This window comes from Macaca nemestrina, chromosome X (assembly GCF_043159975.1).
Source record: "Macaca nemestrina isolate mMacNem1 chromosome X, mMacNem.hap1, whole genome shotgun sequence".
Taxonomy (NCBI): Eukaryota; Metazoa; Chordata; class Mammalia; order Primates; family Cercopithecidae; genus Macaca; species Macaca nemestrina.
Genome location: NC_092145.1, coordinates 152,464,677 through 152,484,060, shown reverse-complemented (window position 1 = coordinate 152,484,060; position 19,384 = coordinate 152,464,677). Strand labels below are relative to the sequence as shown.

The window sequence follows — 19,384 nt, the reverse complement described above, 5'->3', positions numbered from 1 at the left end:
AAATATCTACTTTATCCAAGTGAGTAATTAACTAGAAATAACTACACGAAACCAGTATCTGGAATAAAATTCTTCTCAATACTACTTCTTATGTCTCTGTGACATAAAGCTAAACATTTAGTGGTACCTAGGCAAACAGCTGAATAAACAACTAGCAATTACTAGGAAAACTGCTTGAACATAGAAGGTTTAATAACCATTCTAGTCAATTCTGTGTGCTTACTGTTTTAGGATTGTTGATTAGGTACTATGGATATGGTAACTAGAGTTACCTGAGTAAGAGTTAAATACAGAATCCTTCATAAAACTAGAATAACTGATTGAAGAAAAGAAGTATAACATTACATTCTCCTCAACATTTCTCATTTCTTCTTGGAGTAATGAGTTAGTTCTGTCAATGGGTACTAGTATCTAGGTAATTACAAAGCAAAAAATAAGAAGAGATGTCTAGAATAAATATTTGATACCAGAATGGTGAGAAAAAAAAACATTCTTTTCAAATAGAAACTCTAATTTCCTTTGTGATTACTGAGTTACAATTAGTACTGGAGATATCTGTATGAGATGTGGATTTCATTTTGGGGGAGGGGCACATACTCCACAGATGAACTGCTGGGTCATATGGTAGATCTATTTTGATTTTCCAAGCAATGATTATACTGTTTTTCATAACGGCTGTACCGATTACATGTCTGTCAACAGCGTGTAAACGTCCCCTTTTCTGCACACCCTAAAAGGGTTTCATTTTCTCCACATCTTTCCCTCATTACTTTTTTGTTTTTTGTTGTTGTTGTTGAGACGGAGTCTCGCTCTGTCTCCAAGGCCGGAGTGCAGTGACGCGATCTCAGCTCACTGCAAGCTCCGCCTCCCAGTTCAGCCATTCTCCTGCCTCAGCCTCCCCAGTAGCTGGGAGTACAGGTGCCCGCCACCACGCCCGGCTAATTTTTTGTACGCCATCACTACTTTTTATCTCTTGACTTTTTGATAATACCCGTCCTAACAGGTGTGAGGTGATAGTTCACTGTGGTTTTCTTTTTTTTTTTTTTTTTTTGAGACGGAGTCTCGCTCTGTCACCCAGACTGGAGTGCAGTGGTGCAATCTCGGCTCACTGCAAGCTCCGCCTCCCGGGTTCACGCCATTTTCCTGCCTCAGCCTCCCGAGTAGCTGGGACTACAGGTGCCCGCCACCACGCCCGGCTAGTTTTTTGTATTTTTAAGAGAGACAGGGTTTCACCGTGTTAACCAGGATGGTTTCGATCTCCTGACCTCATGATCCACCCGTGTCGGCCTCCCAAAGTGCTGGGATTATAGGCGTGAGCCACCCTGCTCCGCCCACTGTGGTTTTCATTTGCATTCTCTGATTATTAATGATGTTGAGCATATTTTCATATACCTGTTGGTCAGTTGTGTGTTTTCTTTCTAGAAATGCCTATTCAAGTCCTTTGCCTATTTGTTAACCAGACTATTTATTTGTTTGCTATTGAGCTGTGTGAGTTCTTTATATATTTTGGATATTAACGCATTATTAGATATATGGTTCGCAAATAGCTTCTCCCAAACCATAGCCTGCCTTTTCATTTTGTTGATTGTTGGCTGTGCAGAGGCTTTTAGTTTCCAGCTTGCTCACTTGCTCTACAAATTTCAGCTTCCTAGACCCCACATTGTGTGGAGGTTTGAGCCACTTACTTAGAGTAAACCATATGACATATATAATATTATTCATAAATGAATACTATATTATAGTAAATAGATGTTTATGATATATAATATTACACACACTCTCTCTCTCTCTCACACACACACACACAAATATCCTGTTGGTTTAGTTTCTCCTTCTCTGAGGAACCCAGCCTGATACAGATACCCAGCTGAGTCGGTGTGTTTGCTGATCTTGACCTCTGCAAGCTAGTGCTTTAAACCACGAGAATGAAAAATTGTGAGGCACTATGTGGACGCTGGGAGAAGGAAGTGAGATGGAAAAGTTGTTTCATGGCATCCAAGAAGTGAATGGTCCTCAAGGTGTAGCAGAGGAATTTATAGGAGAGAGGGATGATTGACATCTTTATATAGCCCCAAACCCGTCCCAGTTAGCATGGAGGGATTTCAGGTAGGTGATACAGAAACTGGGTAATGATGGCAGGTGTGGAGAAATAGAATGTACCACTGAGTGGGGGGGGGGGGTCCAGGGGAACCATGTGGCAGAAATATCCTCCCGTGCCACGTGATCTGCTAAAATTGGACATGGGGCGTTTAGGAGGGCTGCCATGTCAGTTTGGGAACTATCCTTAGGGCTGCTAACCCAAATCTCCCTTTCTCCAACCAGAGCACCCTGCCTTCCTCCTCAGATGTCACTCCCCCGCCACCTTCCTCAGTCAGGTCGCGCTGGTGCTTTGTGACGTCGAAGGCCTCCCTTCCCGCCCAGGGCTCCCATTGGCTGGGTAGTGGGGTGTTGACCAATCACAGCTCAGGGACGTGGTCGCCTCATTGTCCCGAGACCGCGGGAGGGGTATATACGGGGACCCCGGGCAGCCCGCGGTTGACCGTTGGGAGACGTTGAGCTGTGGAAGATGAGTCCGAAGCCGAGAGCCTCGGGATCTCCGGCCAAGACCAAGGAGAGCCGAAAGAGGAAGTCCTCTTCTCAGCAGAGCTCCAGTAGCCCGAAGAAGAAGGTGAGGGACCCCCCCAAGCTCCTCCTCGGCTTCCCTCGCCTCCTTCCTCACCAGAATCCTCTCCCGGCCTCCCCTGGCACAGCCCCCACCCGGCCCGCCCGCCTCTGAGGAAACGTCCCTGTTCCCAGCCTCCTCCATCCTCTTCCCTCAACCAGAGCCCTTCTGGCATCTCCCTGTTGTCCTTCCAGGCTACCAGGGCGGCCAAGAAGGGAAAAGCAGCTCGTGGAGGGAGAGGCGGGAAGAAACGGGCCGCGAGCAAGATGGCGGCGGCAGCGGCGACGGCCCCTGAGGCGGGGAGCGGGCCAGCGGCCCCCGGCCCCAGTGACCAGCCCAGCCAGGAGCTCCCTCAGCACGAGCTGCCCCCCGAGGAGCCAGTGAGCGAGGGGACCCAGCACGACCCCCTGAGCCAGGAGACCCAGCTGGAGGAGCCACTGAGTGAGGGGGCGGCCACCGACTCCCCCATCTCCCTGAGCAGCGACTAAGTTCAGTTCCAGTCGCCAGACCTCAGAGATCTCACCAGCACGGTGGCCCCTGGGGAAGACAATAAAATGAATGTGTTGCAAATTGATCTCAGTGACTCCGTGTTCTCTGGTGGTGGGGAGGGAGGGGAAGGAGGGGGGAAGAGGTGGGGTGTGAGGGGAGGGAGAGAGGGAGGAAGTGGTGGTGTGAGGGGAGGGAGGGAGGGAGGAAGTGGTGGTGTGAGGGGAGGGAGGGAGGGAGGAAGTGGTGGTGTGAGGGGAGGGAGGGAGGAAGTGGTGGTGTGAGGGGAGGGAGGGAGGGAGGAAGTGGTGGTGTGAGGGGAGGGAGGGAGGAAGGAAGTGGTGGTGTGAGGGGAGGGAGGGAGGAAGTGGTGGTGTGAGGGGAGGGAGGGAGGAAGAGGTGGTGTGAGGGGAGGGAGGGAGGAAGGAAGAGGTGGTGTGAGGGGAGGGAGGGAGGGAGGAAGTGGTGGGGTGTGGGGAGGGAGGGAGGGAGGAAGAGGTGGGGTGTGGGGAGGGAGGGAGGGAGGAAGTGGTGGTGTGAGGGGAGGGAGGGAGGGAGGAAGTGGTGGTGTGAGGGGAGGGAGGGAGGGAGGAAGTGGTGGTGTGAGGGGAGGGAGGGAGGAAGGAAGAGGTGGTGTGAGGGGAGGGAGGGAGGGAGGAAATGGTGGTGTGAGGGGAGGGAGGGAGGAAGTGGTGGTGTGAGGGGAGGGAGGGAGGGAGGAAGTGGTGGTGTGAGGGGAGGGAGGGAGGAAGTGGTGGTGTGAGGGGAGGGAGGGAGGAAGGAAGAGGTGGTGTGAGGGGAGGGAGGGAGGGAGGAAGTGGTGGTGTGAGGGGAGGGAGGGAGGAAGTGGTGGTGTGAGGGGAGGGAGGGAGGAAGTGGTGGTGTGAGGGGAGGGAGGGAGGGAGGAAGAGGTGGGGTGTGGGGAGGGAGGGAGGAAGAGGTGGGTTGTGGGGAGGGAAGAAGGGAGGGAGGAAGAGGTGGTGTGTGGGGAGGGAAGAAGGGATGGAGGAAGAGGTGGTGTGAGGGGAGGGAGGCAGGGAGGAAGAGGTGGGGTGTGGGGAGGGAGGGAGGAAGAGATGGTGTGTGGGGAGGGAGGGAGGGAGAGATGGAGGAAGAGGAGGTGTGTGGGGAGGGAGAAAGGACAGAAGGAAGGAATAGGTGGTATGTGGGGGAGGGAGGGAAGTGGGGTCCCACGGGGTCGAGGTCAAAGGGACATGTCACAGTTAGCCAGACAGGAGGATAAGGATTGTGTCACGGCTGAGCATTGGAGAAAAGTTTCTCCTTCACGGGATGACTCCGCTTCTTGTAAGGTTTGTTTCTTCATGCAATCTTGCTAGCACATACACCAAGTACCAAGAACTGGATTCTACCTACTTAGGTTTCATTGTTAAAATACCTTTTCATTTATAGAAACCAATGGAAGAATCGTCTCCATCCTCTTTCCTCTCAGCGTCCCCTCCCTACAATCTAATATGATTAAGAAAAATTCAAAGTAGAGCAAAATCTGTCTACTTGAAAAAAGCCTTTTTATCTTTGCAACTGAGGAGACAAAAAGTACATTTCATATTTCCATACATTAGAAATACACAGGTATTTTCTATATATAGTAGAATTTACTGTACAAAACATTTAAATATATGTAAATAAAATAACATACAACTATATTTACTATATACAAAACAATATAGATTATATATATTTATATATAATATATAAATACAAATATAGAAATATGAATTATATATTTATATAATATATAAATATATATAGATTATATATACACATGTTCAAAGTACATAGGTCTTTTCTATATATACTAGAACCTACTATACATATTTATATATTTATATGTATTTTTATGTTTTTATGTAGAATATATAAATTTATATATAAATATACATTTTATGTATAAATACATATATAAAACATATTTATATTTATATATTATATATAATCATTTGTTTTAGAAGGTAAGTCGTTAGTATTGTTCAAGCATGGTTCTCAGGCAAAAGAAGAAAGGAAATTCTCATTTTAAGAAGAAAAGAGTACAAAATTATCATGATTTAATTTCCAGTTGTTAATAATTACACAGACAGAATAACTCAGGTCCTGTAATCTTATTATGAATAACATGTTAAACTTTTATGTGATTATGAAAATATGAATTTCCATGTAATAAGCTTTTGAGATGTAAAGCACTAACTTTACAGGCAGTTTTCATTTGTTACACAGATTGTTCTTATATCTTTAAAGATGTTAAAATTAATGGTGACTTAGAAGAGATGGTAGCATCATGTGAGAAACACCAAATGAGTTGTGTTTCATCCTTTCCTTGGTGCGGTCAGGGCTTCACTTCATTAGCTTAGGAAGGGATTTCAGAGCTTTGCATGTTGAACTTGTAGCTGTCTCCTATGGAATCCTATGAAACCTAGGATGCAGAAACAGGGCATTGCCCCATGTCCTGAACGCCATCATTTTGTGGTGTATTTATTTTGTATTTCTTATATGGAAATACCATATAAGGATGCTTGGTATAACTCAAAGCCTGTTTATTTGCAAGGCTGTATTGACCTTGAACAATAAATATCTGTATGTTATGGATGGGAAACAAGCCAGAATGAAAAGCTCCTGCTGTCTTTTAGGAAAGCCTGTTGGCTGTGGTTGTATATCTCTTTCCAAAGGGAAATTGGTGAACTCCCTGCTGTAGTTTTTTTCCATAATGACAGCATAAAAACTGAAATAAACTGAATATTGTCAGTGGTCACTTTTGGGTTTGATGAATGATGAATATTATGGAGCAACATTGCAGTGTGTTTTAAAATTATACTCAAGAATTCATTTTGGGCACCTTATTTTAATGCCGTATTTCCATTCAAGCTCTACAACCCAAAACAGTCTGTGGTGATTCTTTCGGCATTTAAAAAAATTATCCATGGCTCTTACACCGGGTTTGTTTCATCACTTCATGGCAGTTGGAGCTTCAACTGCTATTTGTTGGGAACCCATCCTGACTAGCTCTCTCACTGGGGCTTCATGTTTTATTGTGATGATTGGCAGACTTGTGTTTCAGGCATTTTTGGCTTTGAAAAGTTACTATGATTTTGAAATTATAGATGCAAAAATGTCACTGAATTTATTTTCACAAACTCTTTTAATTCATTATAGAAAATAAGTGGTTTAATCAGAAAACAATAATTTAAATAATCTTTTAATTTGTTGGAGCATTCACAAATACTGCATCTTCCTTTAAGTCTTTCTTGATTCTACATGTTAAATACACAGTTAAATTAGTTAATAAGAGTGTTAAATATTTTCCCTCCTTCTCCAACTACCCACAAGCCGAGGCTTAAAATAAACAGTGGGATGAGTAAAGACCCGAAGTAATATAACAGCAAAGCTTTAGTTGGCTTTTATAATAAAATAATAAATATCAAAGCTTTCTGATGTTTTTAGGCAAATCTTCCTGTGTCCCTAAAGGGAGGATCCCCTTGACAACAGTCATGAACAACAGGTGATCTGCAGATTCTCAGCTGTCAAAGACAGTTGGTGGGAAAATTTGAAAACACCTTGTACATATTAAAGAGCTCAGCATGAGATGATGTCTACATACATATGTCTCTGTCTCATTAGACCACAGGAAATAGGACACATGGCAGGAAGGCTCACGTTGATTCCCCTTGACCATGCAGCTTCCTCTGCTCCTGACTCCTAAGAACTTTCTGACCCATTGGTCATTCCCAGCTTCAGATCCCTATGCGTACGGATTGTTTTTGGCCCCACGTCAGTGATACACGGGACATAGAATTGCTCTCCAAAACACTCTGGAATTGAAAAATGACAGGAGAAGCTCAACGCGATGGCTGGGTACCAGAGGGAAGGCCTTCTGCTGTTTTGAACACTGATGCTAAGTTCTAGAATAACTGCAGCTGCAGCCCATTGGACCTGGGCATGTGTCAGGCAGGGTGTGAAATGCTCCCCAAGCACGTCCTCATTTCTCCCTCACATTACCCCTGTGGATTAATCGGGGCTCTAGAGAGACACCAACAGGTGATCAGCAAAGATAGATGAGAGGGGATTTATTAGGGGAATTAGGGAGTGAAAAGTCTCAGGGCAGGCTATCTGCAAGCTGGAGTCCCTGGGATGCCAGGAGTGTGACTCAGTCCACACCCAAAAAGCTCAGAACCAGGGAAGTGGATGGTGTAATTCTCAGTATAAAAAGAGCCTGAAGTTCTGATGTCCAAGGGCAGGAAAAGAAGGGTCTCAGCTCCAGGAGAGAAAGGGAGGACAGTGCCTTTCCTCTGCCCTGTTTCTCCTGTCTGGGCCCTCAGAGAACTGGATGGGGCCTGTCTCTATTGAGAGCATCTTCCCCACTCCATCCACCAGCCCACGCCAATCTTCCCGGGAATACATGTGCAGGCTCACCCAGAAACAATGCTTTACCAGTTCCTGACGTATTCCTTAAGGCAGTCAGTCACATTGACACCTGAAATTAACCATCACACCCTGTAAAATGGGTAGCGTCCCCACTGGACAAATGAGACAGACAGTTTGGGTACCTTTCTTATACTGCTTATAGGTTATAGAGTCAGGATTAAAACTCAGGGCTGCAAAGATCAAATTCTAAACTCCACCCTCTTAAGGACTGCTGCTCAACGCTGTGGAAGCAGCACTGTATTACACACTGTACGAGGACTGAAGAGGCATTCGAGACACATCCCCTGCTTTAGGGACCACTTCCTAGCTTGCATTCATGACAGGTGTCATGTTTCTGTGACTCTCCTATAGAACCCAGAACCAAGTGTGAATTGGCACGCTTTAGGTGTGCATAAGCTCTGCAGAAATCCTAAGAAAGAGCAAGATAATTATAGGCTCAATTCACATAGGGAAGTTTTTATGAAAACAGCTTTCAGTCAATTCCTGAAAGAAAATATTTTCACTGGCAGAAAAATGTTCTGCTGGAGAATAACTAGTTGAAGGGCTTTGGCAGCAAGGGGCCCTGGACACATGACCACAGAAGAGGGAAAAAAAGACACACAGAATAGAAACAGAATTGGGAACCCTTCAGGGAGAGGAGTAAGGAAAAGTGCTAGCCCAGCAAGCTGATATGTAATTTTGAATCTTAACTAGATTGAGAATTTGGATACAACTCAAAACTAGATAAGAGTAATTGCACTAAAAAAATGAGAGGAGCAGGGTAAAATAAAATAAAAATTAATTACTAATGAATTAAATTATTCATTCAACAAACATTTATTGGGCACCTACCATGGTCCAGGGAGAGGGCTAGATGCTAATCAAAAAATAATAATCACTGCCATGACTGAGCAATGCCTATGAGTCATCCTTAGAATGGTGCTGGAAGATAGATGGGGCTGTCTTATTCCATCCTGAGTTTACAAAAGATGACCCTGAGGACCAGCCAGGCTAAGTAACCTGTTCCAGATCACCTAGTACTTGAACCGAAGCTTGTCTGACTCCAAAGCCCACGCTTTCTCTGATACGCCATGTAGCCAGAAAAGGGCAATGAAGTACTAAGGTTTGCTAAGGTGTTGAGTATATGGAATAAGATAATCAGGAGTATTTTTAAACTTGTGATAAAACACACACGACACGACATACACACTCTTAACAAATGTTGAGGTGCATGGTACAGTATTGTGAACTATATACCCATTGTGCTACAGTGGATGCTTACAACTTTCCGGGATGGTTAATATTGCCAACTTGATTGGATGGAAGGATGTAAAGTATTGTTCCTGGGTGTGTCTGTGAGCGTGTTGCCAACAGAGATTAACATTTGAGTCAGTGCACTGGGAGAGGCAGACCCACCCTTGCTCTGGGTGGGCACCATCCAGTCAGCTGCCAGCGTGGCTACAGTAAAGCAGGAGGGAGAAACCGACTTGCTGAGTCTTCTGGCCTCCATGTTCCTCCTGTGCTGGAAGCTTCCTCGAACATCAGACTCCAAGTTCTTCAGTTTTTGGAGTCTTGGACTTACACCTGTGTTTCGCCAGGGGATCTCCGGCCTTTGGCCACAGACTGAAGGCTGTGCTGTGGACTTCCCTACTTTGAAGTTTTAGGACTTGGACTGGCTTCCTGGCTCCTCAGCTTGCACATGGGTTATCATGGGGCCTCACCTTGTGATCCTGTGAGTCAATGCTCCTTAGTAAACTCCCTTCATATATGCATCTATCCTATTAGTTCTGTCGCTCTAGAGAACCCTAATACACTTTCTCATTTTGTATGACTGAAACTCCATGCCCATTGCACCTCAATTCCCCATTTTCCCCTCCCCCATCCCCTAGCAATGACCATTCTACTTTCTGTGAGTTTAACAATTTTCGGTATTTCATAAAAGTAGAATTGGGCAGCATTTGTCCTTCTGTGACTGGCTTGTTTCACTTGAGCATAAAGTCCTCAGGTCCATCTATCCTGTAGGAGTGGTTTCTGACATCCTCCAAACTGAGAGGGTTTTGAAACCTGTCAGACATGCACAAAGGTGGAGAGACTACTATAGTGATCACCATGTTTTCATCATGCAGCTCCAACCACTACAAAAGTCAGCTAATTCCATTTTACCTGTTACCCTCTCTAAACCTGACCCGTCCCCTGCCCCACTCAGTTATTTTAAAGCAAGTCCTAGATTACTTTTTAAGGAAACTGACTTGGGTGTGTTTAAGAATTTGCCTCAAGTCAGATGGTTTTGATTCTTCAATTTTTCCCTGGTGACAACAGTAATCCAAGATTGGGTAACAATTATTCAAACCTTACAGAAGCACATAGAGAGTAACATTTTTGGTAACCTCAGTGAGGATCTATATTAGCGATGTGATATATGCCACTGAAAGGCTCTTTCCCACCCTGTCCATGTGCTAATGTTGACCTCACAATGGTGTGAGCTTACGTTGGTCTCTAACGCTGTTCACTTAACGGTATAGCCAGACAATGATTTCATCATGGAACTGAAGCTGAAGACGCTGTTCCAACCTCTGCCTGTTACCCAGTTCCAAAGTCGCTTCCACATTTTTCAGGTAACTATTCAGCAACGCCCCACTCTACTGGTACTAATTTACTGTATTAGTCCATTTTCATGCTGCTGATAAAGACATACCCGAGACTGGGAAGAAAAATAAGTTTAGTTGGACTTACATCTCCACATGGCTAGGGATGCCTCAGAGTCACGGTGGGAGGTGAAAGGTACTTCTTACGTGGTGGCAGCAAGAGCAAATGAGGAAGAAGCAAAAGCAGAAACCCCTGATAAAACCATCAGATCCCGTGAGACTGTCACGAGAATAGGACAGGAAAGATCGGCCCCATGATTCAATTACCTCCCCCTGAGCCCCTCCCACAACACGTGGGACTTCTGGGAGATGCAATTCAAGTTGAGATTTGGGTGGGGATGCAGCCAAACCATATCAATCCCATTTTCAATGTTTCTATTTTTTTTTAATTGACATAGTGCTATCATTTGGGAAATTCCATCAAATGCATACACCTGTGCTAAATACACCCATGTCAAAATACAGAACACTCCATCACCTCGGAAGTTTCCCTTGTGCACCTGCCTCATTAATTTCTCCTTACCCCTTGCCCCAGAGTCAACAACTGATATTGATTCTTTGACCACAAGTTAATTTTGCCTTTTCTTGAATATCCAGGAAACATAATCTCACAGCAGGTTCTCTTTTGCGTTTGCCTTATTTCCCCTCGAGCACAGAGATCTTGAGACTCACCCATGCCAAGGTGTGTATCCATGGTTCATTTCTTCCTACTCCTGAGAAGCAGTTAGTGCACAGATGTACCTCCGTTTGCTCATCCATCCTCCTGTGGATGTATGTTACGTTGTATACAGTGTGTGGCTGTTATGAAAAAGACTTACAAGAACAAGTCTTTGTGTGGACATATATTTTCCTTTCTCTTAGGTCACTACTTAGGAATGGAATTGCTGGATCATAGTGTGTGTATGTTTAACTTTCTAGGAAACTGTCAAAATGTTTTGGAAAGCATGAACCCCGTATATGAACTCCACCAACAACATAGGAGAGTTGTGGACATTCCACAGCTTTGCCAAAATTTTATCATCTCGGTCTCTAGTTTTTGTGATTGTGATGAGTGTTAGGCGGCATCTCTCTGGTATTTAAATTTGCACTTCTTTGATGAATAACAACGGTAAGTACTTTCTCTCGACCATTGTGATACCTTTCCCTGTGAGGTGTCTTAGTAAGCCCTTCTCTCGTTAATTTTTTCTTAAGTTATAGAAATTATTTATATATAATTATAAGGCCAGACATAGGTCAGTTTTATGTAGTGTGGTTATTTCCTGCTATTCGTGTGTTATTTTTTATTTTTAGAGACATATTTTAATAAGTAAAAGTTAGTTTTTTTATTTTTTAAAACAGAATTTATTTACTATTCCTTTGTAATTAATGCATTTTGTGCCCAATCTGAGAAATCTTCGACAACCTCAGGATCATATCATTTTCTTTTGTTTTGCTCTGGAAGTTTTATGACTTCAGATACTCTGTTTCCATCTCTGATGCTTTCTGGTGTATTATTTTTCCATGTAGATATCCAATTGTTATTCTATCACCAATGATTTTAAATCTGTGTTTGAATTGCCATACAATCGGTTAGGTTCAGACCTACACTTGTTCCTGCATTCTGTGTGTGGCAGCTCCAATGACAAATCAGTTTCTAAGGCCCCTGCTGGGCTGTTTGAGATGGCCTGGCACACATATTCTTTGGAGGTTAGGCTGGAAGTTGGGAGATGGCTTAAATGGCAGTGAAGTTCTCAAAGCCTTTGTTCTGCTTCCTTGGGACTTTCCATGCATAGACAGCTCCGGAGTGAGACCAGGCTCAAGTGAGTTTGTCCACAGAAATGGGGGACACCCTTCTCTAGCACTTTCCTCTCTGGAATTAACCCCATATGGAATCACCAGATAAAATACAAGATGCCCAGTTCAGATAAATAATGAATGAATTGTGTGTGTGTGTGTGTGTGTGTGTGTGTGTGTGTGTGTGTGTGTGTGTATGTGTGTGTATATTCCAAATATTGCATGGAATATACATTAACAAGTTTAAAAATATAACAAGGTTTATCTGAAATTCTGATTTTACTTAGAACCCTATGTTTTTGTTTCCAAAATCTGCCAAGCCTACCCTACAGTCTGGCTCCCAAGTGCCCTTTTACCTGACCCTTCTGGTCAGAAAGACAGGTTTCTCCTAGAGTTTCACTCGCCATTAGTACATGTGGTTCTGTGTGACCAGGGCTACCTTTGGGGTAAAGGAGCAAGAGATAAAAGAGAGTGGGCTGGGAAGGTTAGGGGAGGGAGGGGGATAGGGAGAGATTTGTTAAAGAATACAAAATTATGGCTAGATAGGAGGAATACATTCTCCTGTTCTGTACCACTGTAGGATGACTTAAGTTAACAATAATAAATTATATAGTTTCAAATGGTTAGAAAAAAAGGATATTGAATTCCCAATACACAGAAATGATACCTGTTTGAGATAATGGATGTGCTAATCACCCTGATCTGATCACTACACATTGTGTTTATGCCAACACTGCTATCTACCCCATACGCCTGTGCAATTATTGTCAACTTAAAAAATTCAACTTAATTTTAAAAATATAGAAAATGAAAGGAAAAAAAGAGAAAATGACAACAGGTTTTCCCTCAGACTCTGCAGGAAATGGGGCCCTTTTCTTCATTCCTCTGACCAGAGGGAGGGCTGGAGAGATTGTGCCTTGGAGCTGAGCTGACTGCCCTATAGTTGCCCCACTGCTTCCATCACCGTGCAGCTGCTGAACTTGGACTAGCCAGGAGACAGGAGAGCAAGAAAAAGCAAATGGTGAAGAAATATGGGTTCCCTCCACACTCTGGAGCATGGGAGGCCCTTCCTTTGGCTATAAGCAGGGGCTTTCTTCCAAGGTGATGTTGTTAGCACTCCCTGCTCAGTTCCAAGCAAGGTTCTGCCTTCTGCTCAATGCTGGGAGACCAAGCATGGAAAAATGGGAAACTCGGTCCTCTTACGGGGCCTTAATGACGTTTTGATTTCAGTCCCCAGTGTGCTTGCTGTTGTGTACGCCTTAAAGGGCTCGCGTCTTAGTTTTTGGTATTTTGTCCAGAAATTTTACTGTAATTGAGAGACAGCAGTTGCAGTTGGCTTATCCATCTCGGCCCCATTATTATTTTTTGGAAGGTCTTTCCTTCTCCCCATAAAATTACTTTGGCACCGTTCCATTTCCTCATATGTATATACGTGGGTGTGAGTCTGTTTCTGAACACTCAGTTTTGTTCCCTGAGTCTATTCTCAGGTCCTGCCGCTGCCTCCACATGGTCCTGGTTCGGTCTTGATGGTTGTAGCTTTAAACAACTCTTGAAAACAACTAATGTGACTTCTCTTTGTTCTTGTTTATCAAGGGTTGTTTTGGCTGTCCTAGGTCCTTTGCAATTCCATATAAATTTTAGGAATGCTTTGTCAACGTTTCCTGGAAATATGATTAGAATTGCAGTCTCTACATAATCGGTGAAGATGAGATTTAGTAATAGTCTTCTAATCCATGAGCATGATAGATCATTTTATTTACCTAGGTATATTTTATTTTCCTTTAGAAATGTTTTATAGCTTCAGAGTAGAGGTTTTGCTCAACTTTTATTAGTTTTATCCTGAATATTTTATGTGTTATGATATTATGGTATATATGGTAGATGGCATTTTTTTTTAATTTTTGTGGGTACACAGTAGGTGTATATGTTCATGGAGTATATGAGATGTTTTGAAACAGGCATGCAATGTGAAATAAGCACATCATGAAGAATGGGGTATCCACCCCTCAAGCATTTATCCTTTGAGTTATTTTAAAATGTACAGTTAGATTATTATTGACTATAGTAACCAGTAGATAGTATGTTGGTCTTTAGAATTCTGTTTGTTTATAACTAGTATATTGAGATAGCACTAGCATTGGTAATTGATCTTATATTCTGTATCTAAGCTAAAATCACTAATTAAGACTGATATGGTTTGGATCTACGTCCCCATAAAATCTCATGTCAAATTGTAATCCCCGCTGTTGGAGGTGGAGCCTGGTGGGAGGTGATTAAATCATGGGAGCAGAGTTCTCATTAATGGTTTAACACCATTCCCCTGGGTGCTGTTCTCATGATAGTGAGTTCTTGTGAGATCTGGTTCTTTAAAAGAATGTAGCATCTCCCCTCCCTCTTTCTCTTCCTCCTGCTCCGGCCATGTAAGATGAGCCTGCTTCCCCTTCACCTTCTGCTCTGATTTGTTAGTTTCCTGAGGCCTCGCCAGAAGCCAAGCAGATATCAGTATCATGCTTCCTGTACAACCTGCCAAACCATGAGCCAATTAAACCTCTTCTCTTTATAAATTACCCAGTCTCGGGTGTTTCTTTATAGCAATGCAAGAACAGACTAATACAAAGACTAATAGCTGTGTATATACCTAAGCATTTTCTACATGTTTTGCTAGTATGGAATCTTACGTCTATCGATTTAATCTTCTCACCTTACCTTACATAATACAATTTGTTGCATTACTGCACTGTGATCTCCAATACAACACTGGATAAAAATGAGAGTGAATAGTCTTTGTATCCCTTGTTTTAGTGGAAACTATTTGGTCTTTCACAATAAGAATCCCAAAATCATAACTGGGTCTTGAATTTTATCAAAAGCCCTTTCTACCTCTGCCAGAATTACTGTCTTTTTCTCTTTTATATTAATAATACAACAAATTAAACAGATTGATCTTGTTAGTATTGATCTAACCTTGCATTTGTGGAATAAAGAATAAATCTCACTTGACCAAATATATTACCTCTTTATTCTTCATTAATGCTGAATATAATTTTGTTAAGGATTTTGGTGTTTATGTTTCATTTCATAAACTATTCTTGTCTGTTTGGGGTATTAGAGTCATGCCACTTTTATTAAAATATATAGTGTTTCCTCTTTTATTTTCTGAAAGAGTTTGTATAAGTTTCATATTATTTCTTCTCTTGATATTTCTTAGAATACATCAGTGAGGTTATTTGGTCTTGCATTTTCTTTGGAAGAAGGTTCTAATTACAAATTCAATTTCAGGGCTTTTCTGATTTGGTAACATCTGTTTTGGTAATTTGCTGATGTCCATTGTAGCTAAGTGTTTAATTTTATTGGCATGAATTTCTTATACCATGCCCTTAATATCATGTAATAACTTTAGATATGTCTTCCATTCTTTTCTTGACACCATAAAACACTCAATCTCTCTCTCCCCCTCCTTCCCATCCTCTTCCTTTCTGCCCTGACCCATATTGGATCAGTCTAGCTAAAGGGTTTATCAATTTTATTAATCTTTTTCAATGGACCACATTTGGTTTGGTTGATTTTGCCATTATTTGTTCTTTTTCTATTTCTATGGTTTTTAATATTGTCTTAATTATTTACTCTCTTTCACTTTATTTGGATTTAATTTGTCATTATTTTTCTAGCTTCTTGAGTGCAATCTCCAGTTGTTGATTTTGGACCTTTCTTATTTTCTAATCTGAGCCACTAGTGCTATAAGTTTTCCTCTAAGCAAGCTTCAGCTGCCCCTCACCCATTTTGATGAATTGAGTCTTTTATCATCCAGTTTTAAATGTTTTGTAATATCCCTTATTTTTTGTCTTTTAAGTTGTTATCAGCATGTTGCTTATATTGGGATTTCCGAGATACTTTTTGTTATTTATTTCTAATTTTTTAAAATCAGTGGATATATTGTGTATATTTTCAATCCTTTTTAAATAATTGAGACTTTTTTTTACTGAGAACATAGCATCTCTTGATAAATGTTTTATTTGTTCTTTGGGAAAAAAAAATCTATTCTACTATTAGGTAGAGCAGTGGACCCCAACCTTTTTAGCACCAGGAACCACTTTCATGGAAGACAATTTTTCCACAGACAAGGGTGAGGTTGGGTGGGGTGGGAAATTGTTTCAGGATGAAACTGTTCCACCTCAGATCATCAGGCATTAGTTAAATTATCATAAGGAGTGTGCAACCTAGATCTCTCGTGTGCATAATTCACAATAGGGTTTGTGCTCCTATGAGAATCTAATGGCACCACTGATCTGACAAGAGGTGGAGCTCAGGTGGTAATGCTTGCTTGCAGGCTGCTCACCTCCTGCTGTACCCAGTGCCTAACAGGCCACAGACCAGGACCAGTCCACAGCCTGGGGGTTGAGGACCCCTGGGCTAGAGTATTCAATTAAGTCGTCAATTAGGTTGTTTGAGCACGTTGTTCAAATCTTCTATGCCCTTCGTGATTTTTTAAAAACCTATTTGTTCTAACAATTTCTGAGAGGAGACAGTTATGTATTTTCTATTTCCATTACCTTCTGGCATTATTTTTGCAAATGAGAAATCTGCTGCACTGTAATTGCAATTCATTTCAGGTAAACTGCTTTTTACCTGGTACATTCTGTCATTTGATCTTTATGCTTGACATTGTGCAGTTTCACCATGATTGTCTAGGATTTAGTTGTTTTTTATTTATCCTGCTTGATATTTGATTGCAGTTTTGACTGGACTGATTTTGCTTTTCTTAATTTTAATATAGTAACCAGTTATCGTTTTCTAAAATGTTTATTTTCTTCTGGAACTTTAACTAAATGTATGTGGTAGTTTTTCAGTCTATTCTCCAGATTGCTTAACTCCTCTTTCATATTTTTTTGTTTTATTCTACCTCTGTGCTAGGCTCTGAGTAATTTTTGCACACTTCTATCCTGGTCACAAATTCTGTATTTGGATTTGCCCAGTTTAGTATTTGTATAGTTTTAAAAAAAATTATTATAGATATAAAGAATATATTGTTTATATTCAATATTTCCAATGGTGTCTTCTTAAAATCCATCTTTATTCCATGCCTGGCCCCCCAATTACTTATTTTTTTTTCCTGCTTTTTAGACACAGGGTCTCACTCCTCTGTCACCCAGGCTGGAGTGCAGTGACATGATCATGTCTCATGTCTCACTGCCTTGAACCCCTGAGCTCAAGTGATCCTCCCACCTCAACCTCCCAAGTAGCTGGGACTATAGGCATGCACCACCATATCTGGCTGATTTACTTTTCTTTATTTAGGGACAAGGTCTCCTATGTTATCTAGGCTGGTCTCAAACTCCTGGCCTCAAGCAATCCTCATGCCCCAGCTTCTCAAAATGCTGGGATTACAGGCATTAGCCACTGTGCCAGGCTTCCCGTCCTTTTGTTTTAATAGTGTACTATTTTCATACGTCCATTTGAACATAATGGTTATTTTTTTGAGACAGGTTCTGGCTCTGTTGTTCAGGCTTAAGTGCAGTGGCACGATCTCGGCCCACTAAAACCTCCACCTTCCAGGCTCAAGCCATCCTCCCACCTCAGACTCCTGAGCAGCTCAGAGTACAGGCACATACCACCATGACTGGATAATTATTGTATTTTTTGTAGAGATGGGGTTTTGCCATCTTGCCCAGGCTGATCTCCAACTGGGGAGCTCAAGTGATCCATCTGCCTCAACCTCCCAAAGTGCTGGGATTACAGGTGTGAGCCACTGCACCCAGCCAACAATAGTTATTTTAAAATCTTACTTGCATTTCTAATTTGTTTTAGTTTCCTGTGGACTATACTTATCCTGCAATCACTGGTCTCTGGTTTTATTGGCTGTCCTTCATATTGTTATATTTCTCTACATGCTTGTGAATTTGTATTTTCAGCTTCGCTTAAAGAAGGAAATATACTTTCACCCATTAAATCTTCTACTCTTTAGGTCCCTTAACTCCCTTCGCCATGTTCCAGAGTCTTCAGTCCAAAGGGACATCAGGCATCAAGGCTCAGTATTCCCTGCCCATGGTGAGAGTAGGAAGATGGCTGATCCTCTTCTCACGAAGCCAGGAAGGCAGATATTTTAGTTCCTGGTTATGTGTCTCAACCCTAAGCCTACATGCTTAAAATAAGCTAAACTCCAAGCAGCATAAGAAACCTGCTTCTATCAGCTTGCTTTCCTCTGGATTTATTTGGGTAAATCTAATTTCAATTCTCCCACCTAGGTAAGGAAGATGAAGTCATGGTTATATCAGCAGAAGAAAACTCTTGGTGAATGTTGAGACCTGTTAGCAGACCCCTGGCTTTGTCCTATCTGTATCTAAATTTTCTCCATAGCATTTACCTGCATTGCTGCCTATTTAAAATGGAAGGGGTTCAACATGCTGAGCTATCTTGATTGGAAATCATTATTTTTTGGTGGGGGGTGGGGAGTATTTTTTTTTTACTCCAATAAAAAGGCTCATCAAAAAGGAATTGTCACACAGAAACTCTTGCCCTTAGAAATTGTTTCCTTTGAGTATCTACCCATTAATGGGATTTCTGGGTCAAATGGGAGTTCCAGTTTTCATTCTTGGTTCTAGTTTTGCTCTTTGATGTGGCTCTAAAGGATAATTGGAATGAGAGAGAACTCCTCTAGGAAGGAAAAGAAAACAGAGGTCTTGGTAGACACAGAGGTTCTTTTTGTTCCATTTACAAAATTGGCAGGTGGCGGGGGGCAGTGCTGCTAGAGGCCTTGCTCTGCTCAGATGCATAAATTCTTCTCCTACTAATAAGCACTGCTTGACATCAACTTCACTGCATCCTATTACTCATTGTAGGCACGTAGCATGACAATTACCCCCTACCCCTCTTCCTACTTCTGGTCCCAAACATCATGACTCAGAATCAAACCAGGTGCCCCTCAGTGGTGGATTGGATTTTTTAAAAATTTGGTGCATATACACCATGAGGTACTGTGCAGCAACAAAAAAAGAAAGAAATCCATATACACCATGGAATACTGTGCTGTCATAAAAAAAAAAAAAAAAAAAAATGAAATCCTGTCCTTTGCAGCAACATGGATGCAACTGGCCATTGTCCTAAAGAAATTAGCACAGAACAGAAAATCAAATATCACATTTTCTCATTTATAAGTGGGAACTAAACCCTGGATCCACATGGACATAAAGATGGGAACAATAGATGCTAAGGACTTCAAAACGGGGGAGAGAAGGAATGGGCTATGGGCTGAAAACCTTCCTTTTGGGTACTGTGTCGACTATCTGGGTGATTGGATCAGTAGAAGCCCAAACTTCAGCATCAAGCAAAATATCCGGGGGCTGAGCAAGATGGCCGAATAGGAACAGCTCCAGTCTCCAACTCCCAGTGCAAGCGACACAGAAGACAG

The 19,384-nt window shown here is 42.2% G+C and overlaps 1 protein-coding gene across 1 annotated transcript; it reads left to right on the top strand.

Moving 5' to 3' along the window:
• The first annotated feature begins 2,506 nt into the window (after positions 1 to 2,506).
• On the top strand, positions 2,507 to 3,236 carry LOC139360645 (testis-specific basic protein Y 1-like). The gene is made up of 2 exons (XM_071088490.1): positions 2,507 to 2,668; positions 2,857 to 3,236. Exons 1-2 carry the CDS (start codon positions 2,567 to 2,569, stop codon positions 3,148 to 3,150), a joined length of 396 nt encoding a protein of 131 aa, XP_070944591.1. The 5' UTR covers positions 2,507 to 2,566; the 3' UTR covers positions 3,151 to 3,236.
• Positions 3,237 to 19,384: the final 16,148 nt, after the last annotated feature.

Coding starts and splice junctions, on each gene's coding strand:
- LOC139360645 (XM_071088490.1), top strand. CDS start 2,567: ATGAGTCCGAAGCCGAGAGCCTCGGGATCTCCGGCCAAGACCAAGGAG. Junction 2,669..2,856: donor CCAGTAGCCCGAAGAAGAAG/GTGAGGGACCCC, acceptor TTGTCCTTCCAG/GCTACCAGGGCGGCCAAGAA.